The sequence below is a fragment of the Helianthus annuus genome, chromosome 16 (genome assembly GCF_002127325.2).
Source record: "Helianthus annuus cultivar XRQ/B chromosome 16, HanXRQr2.0-SUNRISE, whole genome shotgun sequence".
NCBI classification, from domain to species: domain Eukaryota; kingdom Viridiplantae; phylum Streptophyta; class Magnoliopsida; order Asterales; family Asteraceae; genus Helianthus; species Helianthus annuus.
In genome coordinates, this window is record NC_035448.2 from 4506880 (window position 1) to 4528501 (window position 21622).

The window sequence follows — 21622 nt, forward strand, 5'->3', positions numbered from 1 at the left end:
TGTCAATTTATTTGTTACTATCTAAGCACGTCAACAACCTACACTGACCATGACAGTTCAAAACCCTTTATAACCAAACACTTATCCATCATTATATTATCACATAATTTCACGATATGTTCCATTAATATATCCAACAAGTAACCTTTAGAAACGGGAAAACTCGAGAGAAATGCATTGAAAGCATGTGAAAGTGTTGCACAATAAATTGTGTATATTAAATTGAAGGACCACTTTATCTATAGACAGATTGAACCACGTAAATGGTCACAATGGATAATTTTCCACGTGAAAGGGTTTTGGTATGGGCCAATATGATCTCTTGGTTCGAACCAAATCCCATTAAATTTGGAAGCAAACCAACCCACCACAACTTCCTAAACTATCAATATCAAACACCTTGAAGCTTCCTACCACTAGACCACTTTCTTTGTTTTCTTTAACCATGTGATATATACATCATCCATGATCTCATCTAGCTAGCTACCATTTTTGTGACTGATTTTGTTGAATCATTCTTCCCGAAATAGCCGCTGCTAATGCTGCTTTGAAGCTTGGATCTTTTGTCAATGAAGATGCCATTTGATCTACCAAAAACTGTTGGAATTCGAACCAAATCCCATTAAAAAATTTGAGAATTTCAATTATCCGTATTTTCATTTTTTCTTTTGCGTTGATTGGAATGGAATAATACATCACCAACCAAAAAAATATGTATTTATTTTATTTTAACTAAAGGCAATTTTAAGTATATTTATTCACTAAAGGAAATCATTCCTCAATTAAATGTTGTTTTAACGTATATTTTTCACTATTTTTTATTTTCACTTGATACTTAAAATTGACAAGTGTAATGCAAGTCATGTGTAATGAACATTGAAGCCACGTAGGTCGTATCTACGTGGGTTGATATGTGGCTGAGGTCACATTTTTCCTTTATTTTTTCAATGTTAGACAATTATTAGTAGTAAATGCTTATGTTAAACTATTCCTTGCGTCAAACTTTCACCTCTTAAAATACCCCGCAACATTCATATTCATCGTTTAATTATTTTGAGTATTCTAATAAAATTTAATAATTTGTATCCGTTTATGGATTAGGATCAAATATAAAAGATAAAATATATAAGAAGAATAAAAATAATAATAATTCTAGTCCATTGATCTTAGATATAGAGGGTTAAGATTAGTTTTAAGCAAAAGAAGATAATGGAAGGACATAAAGAGAATTCTATATTTATGGATTTTCTCTCTTCACATACAAGACATATGCCAATTTCTCTAATCAATTTAAAACCTCCATTACTTTATGAATACACATCAAAGTTATTATGAATATGAATATACGATTCACCCTAGTTACTTTATTGCCTAACACTAAAGATACATACCACATAATGTAGCCATTCACTTTGTATTCAAAGATGCTATAATTCACAATAATATTATAAGTAGCCATGCAAATCCGTATATAAAGCAAATGTGTGCACTTAAACTCATCATAGGATGGCTTTTGTTGCCTATATATACTACAGTCTCATTTTATCAAGTCCTCGTCACAACTTAACTTAAGAAGCAATATATATATTTAACCATGGCAACTGCTAATTCTCACATGTCTCTCCTCCTCCTCCTCCTCGCCCTTGTCGCACTCACACCTTCCACCTCTGCATCCCAAAACTTAAGCTTAAACTTACACCAACTTCTCCAACTCCTTGGATTTCCGCCCGGCCTTATACCTGATCCCGTCGAATCTTTCTCTATATCCCTCGTAGGCCTTTTGCCACCCACCGTCAACTTCACCATCCACTTTGAGGAACCATGTTATGTACAGTACGTAATCCCCAATTACTTCGCCCCAGTGTTTACCGGACAGATCACCTTTGGTAAAATTTCCGGGATGATAGGCCATAAGGATCAATTCTCTTCGGGCGAATGGATAGATATGTACGATGTCACAGTGGTTGGCGAAGATCTCCTGTTTGAATATGCGACTACAAATTTAACGTACAATAGAGCGTATTTTGAGGAGGTTAAGACTTGCACATATGGTCCTCTTCTTGCTGATCACTCTAACCAACTCATCTCTCAGGTATTACGTACTATTTATAGGTTATAAACTCATGTATTATTATATTGTAATAAAGATGATATATAATTCATAATCTCTAAATACTTTGTAGGATCCAAATGGTAGCCTAACTGTACATGTAAATCCATTGTTACAATTATTTTTTGAAATGTAGTCAAACTGTGATCCAATTTTATCTTCTCTGCAGCTTCCAATGATCAGTGCAGAATAAGTTGGTATCAACATCGATGTTTTGAGACTTTTGAAGTTGGGAAGTCTGGGGACAATAGCTAGCTTTTTCAAGTGTGTTGTATGAATAAAGTTCAGGTTATGAACCTGTTTCGTTTTAAGATTTCGGTTGTGTGCTGTGTGAATGAATCATTAATAGGTTTTTCAAGTGTGTTGTATGAATAAAGTTGAGGTTATGAACCTGTTTCGTTTTAAGATTTCGGTTGTGTGTTGTGTGAATGAATCATCATTACTTTCCTGGTTGGTTGTGCTGTGAGAGATAAACCAAATATTGTGTAATGTATTTAGATTATGTTAATTAAGGTTATGAATGGGTCTCTCTTTTAGCATAATGTTACATTTCCTATCATTATATTTAGTTAATTAACACATTACATATTTGGTACCGAAACCACTGGTCTATCATTAGAAATATGTTAGAGAGAAGCTAGCTAGGTTTCCAGCAAGATCTCCTATTGATTGTTAGAGAGAGAAAGTGATGAGGGGATGTGGAGGTGCATATGAAAAAAATGTGGACATAAACAAAACATTCTCTTTGGTTTCAATTTAATATCGGGTTGTTTATTTATGTGTACCTTGTAAACTATGCAGTTAATGCGGTAAAATATCGGATATTGGTAAAGGACCGATATTTGAAATATAGGTTATCTTGGTGTGATATTGGTGGAATATCGGTAATTTTAATATAATATAGAATTTATATATATAGCAATTTAACACCAATAATTCAGTGATATATTAGTGATATATCGGTTATATCGGTCAAATATCGGTGATATATCGGTGATATCGGTCAATATCGCCGATAATATCGGTATCGATATTTTGACCGATATTTGGCACCGATATTTTACTAAGGGACCGATATATCACCGATATCTCACCGATATTAACTGCATAGCTTTTAAATAATAAATTAATGAATGAAATATTTAATCAAATACGAAGAGAAGTTTGTACTATGTTTTATTGTAATTTAAAATAGTAGAATAATATAAATGATAAAATAAAAAAATAATTGAGTAATGCTTAAATGGGCATTAAGGGGTACTAACCATTGTGCAAACTTTTGGCTAAAAAAGATAATGCTTGGTATGCGCTCATATGACAGAAAATACATCTAAAGCACATTAACCGTTACAAATGGTCTATATATCAAAACTAGTTGATTTTCCGCCCGCACGTTGCGGCGGGGATCTAATGTCTGCAAAATGCGTGTCGGCAACGACAAACAGATAACGAATATCAAAATATAAATAAAAATGACTTGGTAACGATAGTCACTTCGTCCTAAAAAAAGCGATTTTAAATAACAGGATATATAATAATAGGACCCACACGTCCTACACGTTGGAAATTCGGTTGTTTTCAGTTTAGTTATTACGATGCTAACACGTTAAAATATGGATGAGCTCGGTACCGGTAACGACACCGAAAGTACCGATACGGAAAATCTTTGAAATTAGGTACCGGCACCGAAAATGCTCGGTACCATACGGTATGGTATTTGAAGGTAAAAATCAGTAAATACATGTATGGTGCTAGACCGGTGTCGAACCGAAAGTAACGGTTCTGAAAATGCCAAAAGGTGGGTACCAAATTGGTACCGAAAATGATTGGTATAGTAAATTTGGTACCGATATAATACCGGTTTGATTACATGATTTGATATGATCTGCTTATCAATAATCCAAATATCAAAGTTAATTTTACATGCTACAATTCATTCATTATAGAAAAAGACAAAAAAGAAAACAAAATAAGTTGATGTATATATAAAACCACATTCAAACGAAATATAGTTTACTTACAGTGTGTATGAAAAGTAATCTAAACGGTGCAATTACTTGCGTTGCTACAGGATTTGATGAGCTCGGTACCAACCGACACAGAAAATACCATTACCGAAAATCCCCAAAAGTGGGTACCGGTACCGAATATACCTGGTACGGTACCGGTATTTGAGGGTAAAAACCGTTGAATACCGGAGCCGAACGGATACCAAAAATGTCAAGAGGCGGTACCGATTCGGTACCAAAATATACCAGGTTTGGTAAATTTGATGCCAGTACCGGTGCCCGATATCATTTTCTCATCCCCTTGATGATGTTACTATTCATTGGTTTGTGTATGAAAAGTAATCTAAACGGTGCAATTACTTGCGTTGCTACGTTGCTACAGGATTTGATGAGCTCGGTACCAACCGGTACCAACAATACCATTACCGAAAATCCCTAAAAGTGAGTACTGGTACCGAATATACCTGGTACGGTACGGTACGGTTCGATACCGGTCGGTACTGGTACGGTACCGGTGTTTGAGGGTAAAAACCGGTGAATACCGATGCCGAACCGATACCGAAAATGTAAAAGTCGGTATCGATTCGGTGCGAGAAATATACCCAGTTTGGTAAATTTGATACCGATACCCGATACTATTTGCTCATCCCTTAATAATGTTATGTGTTTTAATTTTAATGTTACTATTCATTGTGTTTGAATTTTCATATATGTTATGTGTTTTAATTTTAATGTTACTATTCATTGTGTTTGAATCTATACTATTATAAAAATGAGAAGTGATGTACAATATTGTAATTTTATCATGTTTATAAGTTATAAAGCACCATTTACAAGGATGTGTAAGCCATTTAATTGGTAGTTCCACTCAAGTTTAAGACGCTAGAGAGGGCAATCTAGGTATTTCAATGTGACGATTCTCTTCCCCATTAATGCATAATGCAGGTGATTGAATGTGTTCGTGCGTTTCCATCCCACCCAACGAAGCGTCGTACTTCAGCAAGTTCATCCCTACCTATTCAGGGCATGTTTGGGTAAGCTTATTGAAACAACTTATTGACTTATTGGCTTCTTGGAAAAGTCAGGATTTTGTGACTTATTGACTTATTGGCTTTTCCCCCTCACATACACCCTCTTTGCCAAACATCATTTTAGAGCTTATGACTTTTCAAAAAGCCAATAAGTCAATAAGTTGTTTCAAAAAGCTTACCCAAACATGCCCTCAGATGAAACCCCAGTCAAGCGTTGGTTTACCAAAGGTTGTTCAAGATGGTGATTGTCAGGGTTTAGGGTGATTACGTAGAGGAACCAACGGTGTTTGGTTCTCGATGGTAAAGTATATCTGCACACCTTTGTTGGTGAGTGTCATCTCTTTTCAGTTCTATTCATCTTCATTCCTACTGAAACCCTAAAATTCGATTTCAGGTATTGAATATGAATGTTGTTTATTGAAATTAACTTTGGGAATTAAGAAAGAAATCGACGGGGGATGTTGGTTTAGGAATAAAGGGAATGGATGAACCGCGTTTAATTTGTTAAAAGTAATTGAAACCCATTTCGAATAACAATAAGGGCGCTTGCCCAGTTGAGTAGTTATCAACATCAAGACCTGCTTTCATGTTTTTTTTTCAAAAAAATCGCAGGTTTCAGAATTGCATAGATTTTGGGCATTTTTTTGTGTGTGTAAGCATCGTTTTCATTGATTTGTCATATATGTTCATATTTGGATTTATACAATTTTCTAAGTTAATCTTTCCTGTTTGCTGACTCTGTTTTCCTCCATCTATCTCTCTCTTTTTGTAGTTAGCCTTTCAATCAATGAAGAATCTTGTTTCATTTGAGTTAAACATTGTTGCTTCTACAATTACTTGATTTTCCTTTTGTGAGTTATCTATATATTTTGTAACTATTTGGCATATGATATGACAATCAACTTAGACATATTCTGTTAGTTTGCGAGCAAATAGTGGTAATAGGTTGGAAATGAATGTATACGATTGTCGGATTATACAATGCCTTCAACTCCTGATCTGAGAAGGTGCATACATGTGGATTTACATGAGGTAAGCTATCTAATACACTCATAGATTATTTTTTAACCTTATAATCTCTTGAAACATTTAATTCATAATTTTTACTAAAAATATTTTTTTTTGTGGTAATAATCTTGCATTATTCTTTTCTCAATCCATTTTATATTCATCTGGGATGAACATAATTCCCCACTTAATTAGAATCCATATTTTATTTATTATTGTTGCTTATAGAGCCTTATTTAAATACAGGTCGGCTCGACCCGTTTCATCCTAAACAACATGCAAATTCAGTTTGGTTTAGATGGTCGCGTCAAGACAAATCATTTTATATATTTAATTCTCAATTGTAAGTTGCATTGTCTTATCTTTTTTGAGTAGTTACTAACAAAATATGTGTTTGTTTGTATATATTTGCCTACAAAATATGTGTTAATCACTTATAAAGACCTAAATGTATTTGTTTATGTCAAAGACAATTACAACTATCTAACCTATTTATGGAAACAGGTGGCAGATTGAATATTATTTTAGGCAAGTTTTATCGTTTATCCAATTGTTTTGTTAACCACACTAAGACCATATGTAATGGGGCTTTATAAGGGCATGAAAGATTTTGATTATGCCCTTACACCATTACTCATGGGCATTATAGGGGCATGAAGAGTGAGGGGCATTTCTATAATAATGCCCAAAGAGAAGAAAAATAATGGAAAGTAATAAATGAAATGAGCATTAACCATTACACCTTTTTTAAAAGGGCATTATGATGATGATGTGGTGAAAAATGTCACTTAGTGGGCATTAACCATTACCTATGGTCTAATGGAAATTTGGTAAGATACAACTTTTTGAGGTCTTATATAGATGAGGGATGAGCATCTATCACATCAATAGTTGGGTTCCTAAGAGTATCTGATTAAAAATTTGTTACTCATACTTTTGTAGGCTTAAACTATATTTGTAAACATCTTCATATTCTTATATCTGTTGGATCTAAATATCTCTTTTTATTCTATAGTTTAGGAGTATGATCTTGATCTCGCACCAGAGCTGGCTGCAATAGCGGGTCATGATATCTCATCTGAAAACCGTTTCTATGGAAATTGCTGGTGTGCAAAATGACTTAGTTAAGGGATCCGTGTTTTTTAATCATGTTTTAGTATTTTTTTTACTGAACCGGTGAACCTACTTTTGTAGTCGGCTCTAACTGGTGCATAGTAAATAATAATAGATAATGATAGATCTCTGCAAATTATCTATTAGTAACAATACTATGTCCCGGTACCACCTAGGGCTGTAAACGAACCGAACGAACACGAACAAGGCCTTGTTCGTGTTCGTTCGTTAAGGAAATAAATGTGTTCACGAACGGTTCATGAACACTTACCGAACGAGATTTTATGTTCGTGTTCGTTCATTAAGGAAATGAGTGTGTTCGCGAACGGTTCACGAACACAAACGAAAACAAATAAATTTGGCGCATGCGACGTAGGATAAAGATAGATGGCCCAGAGAGTAGCACTCGAACTTGAATCCCTTATTGTGGAACGGTGGTCGATCGTATTCGCCGATGTAAATAATGAGAAATGATGCATAAACAAGGTGAAAGTGGGTTTCCTAGTTTAATTGTTAGGGTAATAAAATAAATAAAAGTTTAATAATATAAAAAGTACAAATAAAATATAAGAAAGTACAAAGATCTTCAATTAAAACACAAACATACGAATATAAACGAATGCAAATCAAAGAAAGTTCACAAACACGTTCACACGTTCACGAACACCTTACTGAACGTTCACGAACACAATCGAACGAACGAGACCTCTGTTCATGTTCGTTCATTTAATTAATCGAACGAAATTTCTTGTTCATGTTCGTTCGTTTATTAAATGAACGAACATAAACGAACGTCCCGCCGAACGGTTTACGAACTGTTCGCTGAACGTTTGGTTCGTTTACAGCCACCTGCTTAGAAAATTGAACTTCAGACGATTCTTATTTTTTTTGTATATTGTATGTTAAATGCTCATTCATCTATCGCTTTGTAAATGCAGTGAAGAATCTGAGCAGAAAACCCGAACTTAAATCAATATCCAGCTCAGACTTGGGTTCTTGATGTGGGTATGTATTTGATATATGATATGACAGCAAGTTATGAATGGGTGATAAATGTGTGCAGTTAATTTTTGCTCCAGTTTCTTCTTGTTTTTTTTTTTTTTTTTTTTTTTTTTGTGAAGGAAAATATGAATAACACCACACCCAACATTACATGTCTTTCACTCACTAACTGTATAGTAAATATACATATGTTTCCAGCAGCTTGTTGGACTCCAGTTTCTTCTTTAATTCATCACATTCCTATCTTTCACACGGTTATTAATTTCGAGACACTGAAAGACTTGGAATGGCCACGTGCTCTCTAGCTTACGCAAAGTGGGCAAAAGGTAAGATTTTTTTTTTTTTTTTAGATTTTGTATGCATAAAATCTTTTCTTTTTGGTACATGTCAAAATGTGTTAGGTTGAATTGACCCATAATACTTCTATGATATACAGACTTTTACATACTATTAAACATACTGATTTAAGAGGTTTTTAATATTAAAAATAGACTTTAGCCAACTTTCAAGTGATCAAGTCTCAACCCATTTAAATTGTTCCGGTTGGGATATACACAACTCAAATCGACCCATTCATAAGTAATTGGGTTAAAATTGTTTTGAGCTAGAATGTTTTTTGTTTGCTCCCGTGGAACAGACAAAAAGTTAGTTCTCGGTTTCCTTAATAAATGATGAAAGGAGATGCAGATGCAGATTCAGCAATCCAATTTTAAATTTTCCGTTACCTTTTATTAGGTTATAATGGGGCTACTAATGATTGGAATGACTACTCACGCTACGCGGATCCTGATGGAGTCAATATGTCTCATTAAGATTTATTTTGGTATAATTAGATTTGTAATTTGTAATTTATTATATTACCATATGGCAGTAGTTTTCTACAGGGGTTTATGGTGACATATGTATGATTATGGCTATGCACTTTATGGTCCTTATTCACCTATTCCAACAATTTGTCGCGATGGTTATGAATCATGATGGTCACTTTTTTAACGCTCAGCAATACCAATATCCGAGTCCCTATTTTTAAACCAATGAGTTAAAAAAAATCCCAATACTCGTTTATCCAAACGCAGTATTCACTATCTACAACATCCTACGTGGCAACTCCATTGTGTTTTAAAATGTGGCGCCTCACATCGCGCAGGTTATGGAATGAAAATGTTAGGAACTTGGAATGGGCTATGATTCGTAATACACATCATAATTTAATCAAATATCAGTCGGACATCCATCGCAACGCGCGGGCATTCCCACTAGTTTTAATACATAGGTAATTTCTTTTTGAGTCTTATGTTTTAACTAATTGACTTCAAAATCAAAATGTTTAACGCCCTAAGTCCTCAGACGCTTTTTTTATAACCCTTTGAGTCCAATTTTTAACTCCGTTTAAATTTCTTAGTTAACTTTTGTTAAATGACCAAAATACCCTTTACATTTTATTATTAGATTTTTCTTTCTCTTATATCTCTCCCTCTTTATAAAAAGTCTGAACTCTCTCATCTCTTTCTTTCTCTCTCTAAACCACCCCATCCCCACCACCACACCTCCACCATCAACACCACACCACAACCACTACACCTTCATCGTCACCACCACACCACCCATCACTGCTGCACCTTCACCCTCCCTTGAGCCACACACTATCACCACCGTCCTAACCACCAATAGCCGCCGCCATTGTCACCCCGACAACCATAATCACTGTACCAAACACCACCATAAACCACCACCCCACCATTGTAACCACCTCCACCACCCCAACCCACCACCATTCCCTATCGTCGTCCAAATGGGTTCGCACCGAAACCCTAGCCGTCCCACCACTTCAAACCCAAACCAAACCCCAACCTGCAAATCAACGTAACCACCAACCCATCGTCACCACACACTTCGCAGAACGCATGATCACCTTCATCCGCTAAGACAAATCAGTGGCCGTTAAAGTCTTTTGTGCCAATCAGAGAACATGCCCAGATCTTTCTCGCCACCTGCATCTCTTGCCACCAAGATCCATCTTAGTGTTTTTAATTCCTAATCCCCAATATTAGATCCACATTACTCGACAATCAGAATGTTACAGGTCTTGTTATAACGATTTAGAGAGAAAGTTTAAGGAAGAGAGAGAGAGAGATGGCAGCTAACGGTGGTGGTGGTTCTCACTGAGAGGGACGAGAGAAAGAAACGTGAGGGTGGGATGGAGTATGTGTATATTGATATTATATATTTATAAATTATACTTTATGCAATAAAAAATTGAGTAAACTGCTAAAATCGTCCCTGTGGTTTGACTCAAATTGCTAGATCAGTCCAAAATCAACTTTTTTTTGCTAAAACAGTCTCTGAGCCTAGTTTCTGTTGCTATTTCTGTCCAATAAATTAACACCGTTAGAACCTCCGTTAATGAATGAGTAAAACTGCTAAATTCGTCCTTGAGGTTTGATTCAAGTTGCTAGATCAGTCCAAAATCAAGTTTTTTGAATTTGTTAATTATAAACTTATTTAGGTATATAATTTTTCTAGACTTGCATTAATTTTTTAAATTTGTTAATTATAAACTTATTTAGATTATAAACTTATTTAGGTATATAATTTTTCTAGACTTGCATTAATTTTTTGAATTTGTTAATTATAAACTTATTTAGATTATAAACTTATTTAGGTATTGTTATGGGTAAAATTCTGAGCCCATATCCTGGGAAATATCTTGATTTATATCTTGATTATATGATATCTGCTCGTATCCGGGATGCTCATTTAGGATATTGGTAACATCCTGAATGGTATCCTCAGGATTACTAACGGGTTATGTGCAGGAGTACGCGTCTAGTTGCCCAACGTTCATGAAGACCTTTTCTACGGGAGACTCGGTCCAAGTCGTTCACATGAAGCCGTTGAAGCCGCATTACTCGGTCTACAACGTTCATAATGGAATATTCGGAGGATTCCATGTTTATAGGAATTCTAGTTTCTATTTCGTTACTATAAATAGATGGGTATACCAGATCGAATAGGACATCACAGCTACACTCACTACACTTACACACTTGTTCTCTCGCAACTTGCACTCTTACACAAATCGTTGTAACACTTAGCGATCTGGTCAATATCCTGCACTGTATCCTGAAGTTTGAAGCAATGAGAAGAACTAGGCAGCTGCGATTGTCAGCTCCCGAGGTTTTATGCCGGCGATCTAGATTGATCAAGGGCTTTCCTCGTACATCTCGTGTCAACCCCCTTTACTTTTTGCTCATTGTTTGATCATAGATACAGCTCAATATCCTGAGCCGTATCCTGAACAATGTTTTTCCAAACAACATAACTAGCATATTTTCAACACACTTTTTAGCACACTACCTCACTTAACTAATTTGATCACTTAATTGCTTCGGTAATTTTTGACCAAAACAATTTGGCGCCCACCGTGGGGCAAGTGGTGCTATCTTTACTAAAAATCTTTGTGAAATCATTAATCGGTTTTCTGTTTTCAAAACTTTTTGCCACATTATCTTCAATGGCCTCAAGATCAAGCATGAGCTCTTCTACTGTGTCTGCTATGACTTCTGCTACTACTGGTCCGGTGCTTCCACCACCTCCTCCAAGGATGTAAACTTCTTCACAACCTCAGGATATTATCCCTACTCGGAATGTTCAGGGATCTGCTCCGATTTTGGCTTCTAATGATGAAATTCTAACCTTATTTGGAAGTGTGAAGGAACAAATGAGGCAGCAACAGGAAACAAACCAGATGCTGTTAAGGGAAATACAACTCCTGAAGTCCGGCCCGAGCAGATCTGCCGAGGACATCGTCACTCCACTACAGCCCAGAACTTTGAACTTTAGTTCAGCTGTGTATACTGAGGATAATAGGGGGAATATTGTGCCCAGCCTTCCTCAGAATCATACTCCTGAAATACCCTCCTCGGTTAGAATGTCAACCGTGAGGAGCTCAGGATATGCTTCAGGATATGGGCAGAATCCTCCGACTGGTAACGTGTCTAATAATAATAATACTATTGCCACTAATAGTGTTGGATCTTTGCAGGATACAGCCGTAACGTCAGCATTATCCAAGGAGCTTCAGAAGCTAAAGGATATGATATCCAGTGTACCTGGGGTGGTTCAGCCAATTCCTGAAGTATCCCAGGATAGCCACAGGATATCTCGGTTCGTACGTCCTATTTGTGATGCTGAAATCCCAAAAAGATTCCAGACTCCAAACATGAAGCTTTATGATGGAACCACGGATCCTGAAGAGCATATTGCCCAGTATAGGGAGAGGATGGAGATCAACCCTATCCCTCCGGAGCTCAAGGAAGCTTGCCTGTGCAAGGGTTTCGGTTCTACTCTGACAGGATCAGCCTTAAAATGGCTGTTAAATGTTCCTCGGCATTCGATTACATCATTTGCTCACTTAGTGAATTTATTTAACAGTCAATTTTCTTGCAGTCGGAGTTTTGAGAAACTAACCAGTGATCTTTACAGGATAACTCAAGGGCCTCAGGAATCCTTAAGGGATTATGTGAACAAATTCAGTCGAGAATCCTTGGATACCCCACATCTTGATGTTGCAACAGCCGTGCAAGCTTTTAAGATGGGGTTGCAAAAGGATTCTCAGTTTTATCAGGATCTTGTAATGAATCCCTGCAGGAATCTTGACGAGGCTCGTAACAGGGCTCTAAGATATATTCGATTGGAGGATGACAAGAAAATGCAAGAAAGGATGAATGCATCCTCAACATACGAATCGACTAACAGGAAGTCGGAATCCTCGTACAAACCATACCGCTCCAAGCCATATGGCAGAAATGATAACAAGAGAGTGAATGCTGTCGAAGACGAGGATCCTGAAGAATATCCTGAATTATCTGTAACACCCTGAAAACGAGTTTGGTAATTAAAACCCGTTAATACTAAAGACGGGGAAAGTACCGTTAGCAGTAAAAGTAAACCGGCAAGTATTAGGAATTTATTTAAATAATCCTAATATTTATTTAAAAGTGAATAAGAGCTTTCAAGAAAATAGAATGGGCAAAAGGCCCGATTTAACGGGACTTAAAGTAAAACGGGTTATGACTTCCAGAACCTACTAAACTGACTAGGAATAATTCTAACCTAGTTAGATAGTGACTCATGAGTAGGTTAAAACCCTTAAATTATGAACTAAGGAAAATGGAGGGGCCAAACTTGTTTAAACTTGGAACTTGATTAATTAAAAAACAAACCAAACACCCACTTGGGGTTGTCTGGTCGTAGAAGAAGCAGGGGGGGGGGGGCGACATGGGTTTTCTTCAAACCCTAAAATCCTCACAAATCTCTCAAATTGAAGCTCAAATCAAACCCAAATCGTTTGCATGATTACAAATTCATGATCACCTAGTCGTGGAGATTACAAGGTATGTTGAATTTTATAATTTGGTGATACTTTGAGATTATGATGAACAATCATAATCAAAATTCTGGAATGAATGTGGAATCTATGAGTGTTATTGTGATTATATCTTGGTTTAGAAACAAACCCTAGTAGAAAATTTGATAAATTGTTGTCAAAACTAGGGATTTGGTAATTACCCTATTATGTGCTAGTGGGTTTTATGACAATAAGATGAACACTCGGATTAGAGTGTTAAATTGATGAAAATTGATTGTTATAATATAAGTTCTTGATGTAATTCATGAACACTAGACTTAGAGGTTTGATTGTTATATAAATCTTGGTGAAAATAACTAATTATAAATTAGTTAGTAAATATGTGAAATCATGCACATTAGGTGTTTGTTAAAATGCCTAAATAAGAACTAAAGTATTGAAATTTAGAGTGAAAACGCGTATTCGAATGATATGGCGATTACGCGTGATATGAAGTGATAAGAGTTCTAAATACTATGTTGATTTAGACTTAATGTTGTAAACCATGCGATTGAAAGTAGTTAACTTTAGATAAGTTAAGTTAACTAATTATGAAGTCGAATAGTAGACTCAACATAGAATTCGTAAGATGGAATAGTCGTGTGTGATAATGACTAGTCTAACCATCTTACTAATTATGATTATAGTTCGATGCTTGACAAGCTAGGTGAAAGCTTAGGAAGGAAGCGGGTCAAGCGAATCAAGTGTAAAGGAAAAAAAACGAGTTTCGGATGCAAGGTAAGTAAAACTTACACCCTTATGTAGGACACGTGTTTATTTTATAAACTATGAATGCGAAAGATGTAATACCCAAAATAAGGGTTCCGACACGACTGATACAAGTCGGAACAAGTACAAATGATAAAAACCATGGTTTATGGTGAACGGGGCAATGGGTAAATTTTGGAAATTTAAAACCCTGCTTTTATTCTAATTTATGTAAATGTTTGGTCTTATAGTCCAAACGGTTCAAATGGTGATGAAACACCATTTGACAGTATCGACTAATGTGATTGTCAAGTCGTATGTTATCAGGAGTGATTAGCAATTTGGATAATTGCGACGCCATAGAATGTTGGTTAATTAACGCGAGGCATAAAACGGGTCTATATGTTGACTCGAGCCAGGTACGCATATATATAGATTTATGGTTAAAAATGCAATATTGGTCAATACATTAGCAAAGGGACCAATGTCGTGAAAGGGGGAAATAAGTTGACGAAAATGCCCTTGATAGGTAAATCGGGCAAACGACCCTTAGAGGTCGTTTAGATATTAGTATTATCATCATGTAACTCTTAGACACATGTAAGAGTGGTAGGCATCAACTTTTGGGGTCAAATGCCTATGAACGGATTAATCATGTAAATTGACTATCCTAAGGGTAAAAATTTGGAATGTGGTTCATTTTGTTAAATCCACCACAAAAATAGTTGTGGTGGAATATAATAGGCTATTTAAAAGTGAGAATATGAAGTGTAGAAAGAGAAGAGAGAGTTTGATGCTTAAATGTACATAATGCGTTCTAAACGGGTCAAAATAAGAACCTGAGCGTAAACGGGTTTTTATTATGTAAGAATCCCGTGATTTGAAACTAATATGATAGGAGCTATGGAAAGTATAAATTTCATGAATTAAGGATCAAATAAACAAGTTTGTTTGATAAGAATCGAACGGGTCAAAATTTGGTAAAAAGGGTAATAAGCCGAAGACTTAAAAGTCTGAAATTTTGTTAAACCGGATGTTAGATTTTAACTCCATATAATGGAGAATCAAATTACAAACACGTAGGAAGAAACGGTAGGTTAAACGGACAAGCGGATTGAAAGATATGAAAGTTTTCGTGTCAATAAACGGCAAAATGGAAGAAGCTGATGCAGGGGCCACCGTAACTTACGGTGGGTACCGTAAGTTACGGTGGAGGCTGAATTCTTTACGACAGTTCTCCACTGCCTTACGGTGGGGATATGTTATAACAGGGCTACCGTAAATTACGGTGTCCACCGTAATTTACGGTGGACCCTGTACAAAATGTATTTTTGATTAGTTTTGTTTCCCAAACTTGTTTAGATACGTTTTAAATCCCGTATGACTAAAGCATTTCATGTTTTTATGAAATGTAGGTACTTTGTGGATGTCACACCCCAACCAATGGCGGAAACATCGGGATGAGACGAAGTGTGAAGATTGCTAGAGTCATCATAACGCTATTTGTGACAATATTTAATAAACCGATTTCATTTCATAATTCTTTTGTCAACATTACAAAGAAATCAAATAACATCAAGTTCAAAGGAAATACAATACAACATAATCAACATTGATACAACGATTAAACCTAAACGTCTATATGTGTATCTAGGCATCAACGCTACTTCATTTCATAGCATCATCGTCCTCAACCTGTAACATGTTTAAAATAAAGTTCAATGCAAAAGCAAAGGCGAGTATACAAGTTTGATACGTACATAGTAAAAGATAAGTTTGAACAATTCCTCATAGCAAGCATGTGATTCAAGATAAACATTTAAACATGGCATGTGTCTAACATATCAAACCAAGAAAACGCAATATGCTCATGACATAACCGATGATAAAGGGCGGGTCGTTAATCCTATAGCACTACATATGTCACGGTTTGGCTCGTACGAAGTTAATGATAAGTTCAACACATAAGAATCACCCAAGTTTAAAGTATCAAGCCATCACGTATACAAGCATGTTATAGGAATGTTCATGTGTTTAAGCAAAATGTTCATGTGTAAGTTTGTTGATAGATAAAACATGTTACACCCCAAAAGTGATAAAAGTAAAAGGGGAATACGAGTATACTCACAAAGTTTGCATATGTTTTCCGATTATCCAATGTGACAAAGTTGCCGAGGTTGGAAGGTTGAATGCGTAAGGGTTTAAGTTCAAGCATGTTTAGAGTCGAGATTTGGAATGAAAGTGACATGAAAATATTATATCAAAATATTCATCTTCACACATAACACTTGTATGACACTTGGTAACCTCATGGGTTATAATGATTTTATGAGTTGGACACCCATAAGAATCATAACAAGGTTTAGGTCCTTAGATGATAACCTACTAGTTTGACAAATGAATATGATTTCAACATCAAAGATTCGAGTGTACATAGATAGTATGTAGGTCGTATATTATACACATATTATTAAGTCCAAATGTTCAAGTATTCAAGTAAGAGGTAGAAGATTACATCTTCATTTAGGTACCTCAAGTTGAGTCATGGGTGTCATGGATGGGGTAGGAAGACAAGGCTTCCATTTAGGTACCCCTTTGATGTTCACCACTACACTTGATGTAAAAACAACCAAGGAGGGTCATGAACTAAGGTCTTTACATGTATGTAAAGTAAACTAACTAATAGAAATCACCAAATCATGTGAGGATTGTATGTTTGGACAACCCAAGTTGTTCCATAATCACTCATGTATCAAAGACTATGTTTGACATGATTTGTGGGTTGAAACCCTAGACAAAACACCAAGTTTATGAGGTTTAATCCTCTGATTTCAAATGTCTCAACCTTGTTTTTAAGCTTAACCAACCATGGGATAAGTTGTAAGCATTAGGACATAGGCATGAGATGTGTTAGACACAAGTTGCATAGGTTTAAACAAGTTTTGAAGAACATAAAAATCAAACAGAAAGTTTATGGACTATTTCGGGGCATTTCCAGGTCTGATTTCTCCAAGGAGAAGTCTAGGAATCGAACCCCATGATTATCCAAGCAAGTAGGAAAAAGAATCAAGTGAATCAGATAAGAATTGAGTGAGTTATGCTCATTTTCGTGAAGGGGTGTCAATCTGCTCGAACCTTTGCTTTCAGCTACGGTTTGGAGGATGTTTTGAGAGTTTTTAGTGTTGCAAAAGTGGTAGGGAGGCTGGTTATAAGTGGTATTTATAGGGGGAAGGATTAGGGTTTCAATGGGTTGGGCTTTGGAAGTGTTTAGAAGGGGTTACACCTTGAAACTAGCCCACAAAACCCAACTATATGGGGCTGAATTTTGCTGAATTGGGGCTGCCATATTTCTTTATTTTTTTTATTTTTTAAAATATTATAATGAGTAATTTTGTTAATTAAGTTGTGTAATAATATGCAATAATGTTTCCCCTAACTTGTAACAAGGTGAAATATGAAATAAAACATGATTTAACTAGGTAAAAAGTGTAATGTACAAGTATGCAACATGTTTGTAAGTGACAAGTATATGTCACATATTAGATGATTAACCGTTGTATAAATAAGCATATTATTAGGGGTTTTTAGGTATCAACAATATAAGGACAAGCATGGACATGCATCGTGAATAAGTATAAGTATGAATTACAAATAAGGATTCGATGTACAATGAATTCGAACGTATGAACATGTATGAATATGTAGATGGTGAATTTAAAGAAATACGAATTTTATTTATGATCCAAGTCTCGGATTTTACAACGAAAAGACGACTACAATAATACAAGATTTCCAAAAATAGCATTACAAGGCGAGCTTTCTAATTATGGAAAGTATGAAAAAGCAGGGCGTTACAGTGGATGCCGGAAGAAGATCAAGCTCAACGAAGAACCGAACACGAATAAGACACATGCTTCCGCACTTGGCCTCGTCATAAATTTTAAATGACGAATCTGATTACGTTATGTCAAATAACTTTTGATTTGCGAAAAGTTTTAATAAACCCATATTTCCAATGTATATGTAATCTTAATTACATGACTGTTTTCGTAAAATATACGTTAAACCTTGAATTATAAGAATGGGTGTTACAAGTTGGTATCAGAGCCTAGGTTTAAGAGATTCAAGTATGGTGGGAAAACTATGCTTGGACTTAAACCTTATGCTCTAGATAAAGATTGGTGTTCGGTTCGAGGCTTGATCGCAAATCCGGTAAGTACGTGTATTTTAATGGTTTAGCATGTTAAAGTGTTGTAAACAACACATAGGGTTATCGTGTAATATACGATACCTCAATTAAATAATAGATATAGTTAACAAAATTACATGCGTTAACACGTAAAGTAGAAAAGCCTGGTATTATGATACGGGCATTTAATAAAGTTGACATTACTAACTTTTATGAATGTTATAATTGGAGGAAACTCGCATTTGAAGATGACGATGGTTGAACAAATTACGGATATGATAGAGGAACGGTCCGAAGTATGACAAGAGGAGCATGCTCACCAAGGACTAAATCGCGCAACGACCGCGAACAAGGTTATCGGCAAAGAGAGCCTGTTAAAGCAAGCATTATCAGGTGCACACTTTTAAATTTAAATGCACAAGTAGTAATATGCAACAAACACGTAAGTAATGACGGTTGCATACATATACGATAGAACTTGGAAAACCTGATTTCCAAGAAAAATTTAATAGAAAATGTGTTATTCACGATGATGAATAACAAATGAGTAACAAGATTTGTTCATATGGAAACTTGGATTGGGGTAATTATCCAAGTGGAAAACTCTCAATTCGATGCTATTGAGAAAAGTAGCAATCACGTTAACAAATGTGATTATATATTAGTTTGATAAAAAGGAGAAACAGTGTATATGTTTAGGAATGAAACATGTAAATCTATTAATTGTTAAATAGTAACTGAATAAATGGTTGCCAATGAAAGTCAAGAATATAGAAAGATTAGAGGCGTCACTTACATGGGGTGTAGCGCGGAAATTATGAAAAGGTCATGTGTGTCATGTGTTGATCGCTTACTCTGGCCAAGTAAGTAGTGAACACATGATGTTATGAACTTTTTATGATGGACATACTTACATTCGATGTAGTAGGGACGGGGTGAATGGGACTAGCATAAAAAAGTACCCAAATGAATCAGATAAGCAAAATATTTGATTATCATGTAAACGCACAACTGAGTGACAGAAGCGTATTATATTAGAAAAATGAGCCCGAGAGAAGGGGGCAAAGAAACATGTAAAACGACTAAGATATGCACAGGGAGGGGGTGTACTTACACTCGAACCCGGAAAATGCAAACATGTAGAATGATCAAGATATGCATTGGGAAGGAGTGTATTTACACTCGAACCCGGAAAATGCGAATACGTCTCTAAATGGGTCGTTTTTGTAAAACGGCAAATTCGAGAACAAAGTAGGAATATAAAGGCGAAAGGAAGTCATAATGCATACCGTAAGGGTTGCAATAATAACGACTTCGGTAAAACACCCGGTTGGTGGGTAAGGATTTAAACACATGCGTGAACTGAGAAACGGGAACTCGGATGGAAAGTTAAAAGACTCGGGTTTTGAGTCTTAACTAAAAGACGACAAAATAATGTAAATAGAAATTTTGAATAAATTATGTTCAGCTATTTCAAAGCTGAACAGGTCAAACAAAGACTGAAGTTTGGCATTCGTAAGCGATGAATGTTCACACGAACAAGTCAAAAAAATTAATAAAGGATGACACTTGCTAAATTAAGTAAGTGCGAATCGGATAAATAAAAGTGCGAAATATTAATAAACCTATGTAAAGGAGTTAAAGGCGTTAAAAACACTGAAATAAAAGAACCCGGGTAATGGGACGTAAGGAAGTACAGGTAAGAACCGGGTAACGGTAAGTGTATGGAAAACCGACGTGTAATTGACGTTAGAAGTCGAGCAGTCGAAAAGATGATGCGAAAGAAAACAATGTAGCCTTAGACTACGGTCAAGGTCAAATGAAATCCAAAAAGTAAAAAGGTGAATAATTATAAACATAAAAAGGGATGCCTTAACGCCATATGCGTATATAAACGTATACACATTTGAATAAAGACTAGAATAAAAGGTGATCTACGGGATCATCATAACCTACGGGATGTTAATTAGGGTAAAGGTCTATGGGGCCAAAATGACCCACGGGACCTGAATTGAAGCAAAGGGATCATAATGGCCTCGTCTTAAAAAGGTGAAAAATCTAAAGAAATAAGCCTACGAGGCTGAGTGAAAGAACCTACGGGTCAATAACGTGAAGCGAGGAAAATGGTTAAACTCCCCGCGTAAAATAAATAACGGAAGGTAAAGGTAGTATAAAAGCGAGGGGTTTCACTAACTTAACTGAGTGAGTTAAAAGCGAAGGGATCGAGAAAGGCCTGGTTGACAAAAGTGAGGGATTTCACTAAAACATCTAAAAGGGCAGAAATAACAAAAAGGATTCACAATTATTTAAATTCTGATGATTCACAAAAAAGGACAGAAATATTACCGAAAAGACAACGGAAGGGAATGAATTTTCAGACGAAAAGTCCTGGAAATGAGTAAAAGATGTAAGACAAGGAGAAAAAGGAAAAGTTAAACTAAAATTTAGTTTTAGTAAGAAACAATGTTTTAACAAATACGGATATTACGAGAGAGATTAGAAAATGGTTAACATCAACGAGCATGGGTCTCGACATTGATAGGTGCGAGACAATACATTCGAAAAGGAGAAGTATGATGAAGAAACATTGATATAAACTAAACATGACGTGACACGATCGCGGTCAAGAAATACAATGTGAAGTAGAATCACAATATAACCAAGCGAGCGGTAAAGAGTAACTGGACTAATAAGTCTAGTTAGTGAGACCGGTTAAGGTCATTTAAACAAATTTGGTTGCTTATACGCGGAGGATTCGGTATAACTGAACCGAATAAATGAACTTGAAAACAAAAGAAATTGTAGTTAAAAAGTGAAAGATTTCACTAAAGACCTTTAAACAGGTCAAGGAAACGGATTCACAAAGGGTTCGATAATATGGATATCGCTAAATTAACTAAACTAGTAGAAATAACGAAATTACGTAATTTCAAGTTGCATTATGTCTAATAGGGCACGTAGATGTTTTGTAACCAAAAAGGTATTACCGTAATTTTCTGGTAATACTAACAATAGATTAAAATATGAGCAATGCTCAATTGA

The 21622-nt window shown here is 35.7% G+C and overlaps 1 protein-coding gene and 2 long non-coding RNA genes across 6 annotated transcripts; all 3 read left to right on the top strand.

The window, feature by feature from the left end:
* Positions 1–1513: 1513 nt before the first annotated feature.
* Positions 1514–2546, top strand: LOC110915890. 2 transcript variants are annotated; one of them, XR_002579334.2, is made up of 3 exons: positions 1514–2092; positions 2280–2398; positions 2493–2546. XR_002579334.2 is itself a non-coding variant. In XM_022160635.2 (2 exons), the coding sequence occupies exons 1-2, from the start codon at positions 1595–1597 to the stop codon at positions 2301–2303; spliced, it is 522 nt and encodes a 173-aa protein (XP_022016327.1). In that variant the 5' UTR covers positions 1514–1594; the 3' UTR covers positions 2304–2520. The 2 variants fall into 2 exon arrangements, 1 of the variants encoding a protein (XP_022016327.1); XM_022160635.2 differs by having other exon boundaries at positions 2280–2520.
* A 2801-nt stretch (positions 2547–5347) lies between these two features.
* LOC118488423 lies at positions 5348–6580 on the top strand. 2 transcript variants are annotated; one of them, XR_004884670.1, is made up of 3 exons: positions 5348–5544; positions 5923–6182; positions 6405–6580. It is a non-coding gene; the product is annotated as an uncharacterized LOC118488423 (long non-coding RNA). The 2 variants fall into 2 exon arrangements; XR_004884669.1 differs by having other exon boundaries at positions 5348–5477; positions 5763–6182.
* Positions 6581–6980: 400 nt separating this feature from the next.
* LOC110915952 lies at positions 6981–9248 on the top strand. 2 transcript variants are annotated; one of them, XR_002579384.2, is made up of 4 exons: positions 6981–7281; positions 8210–8276; positions 8472–8599; positions 9009–9248. It is a non-coding gene; the product is annotated as an uncharacterized LOC110915952 (long non-coding RNA). The 2 variants fall into 2 exon arrangements; XR_002579385.2 differs by having other exon boundaries at positions 8475–8599.
* The last annotated feature ends 12374 nt before the right edge of the window (positions 9249–21622 follow it).

Bases quoted from the DNA above. Each gene is read 5' to 3' on its own strand.
- LOC110915890 (XM_022160635.2), top strand. From the start codon at position 1,595: ATGGCAACTGCTAATTCTCACATGTCTCTCCTCCTCCTCCTCCTCGCC. The intron at 2,093-2,279 runs GTATTACGTACT...TCTTCTCTGCAG, and splicing joins CTAACCAACTCATCTCTCAG to CTTCCAATGATCAGTGCAGA.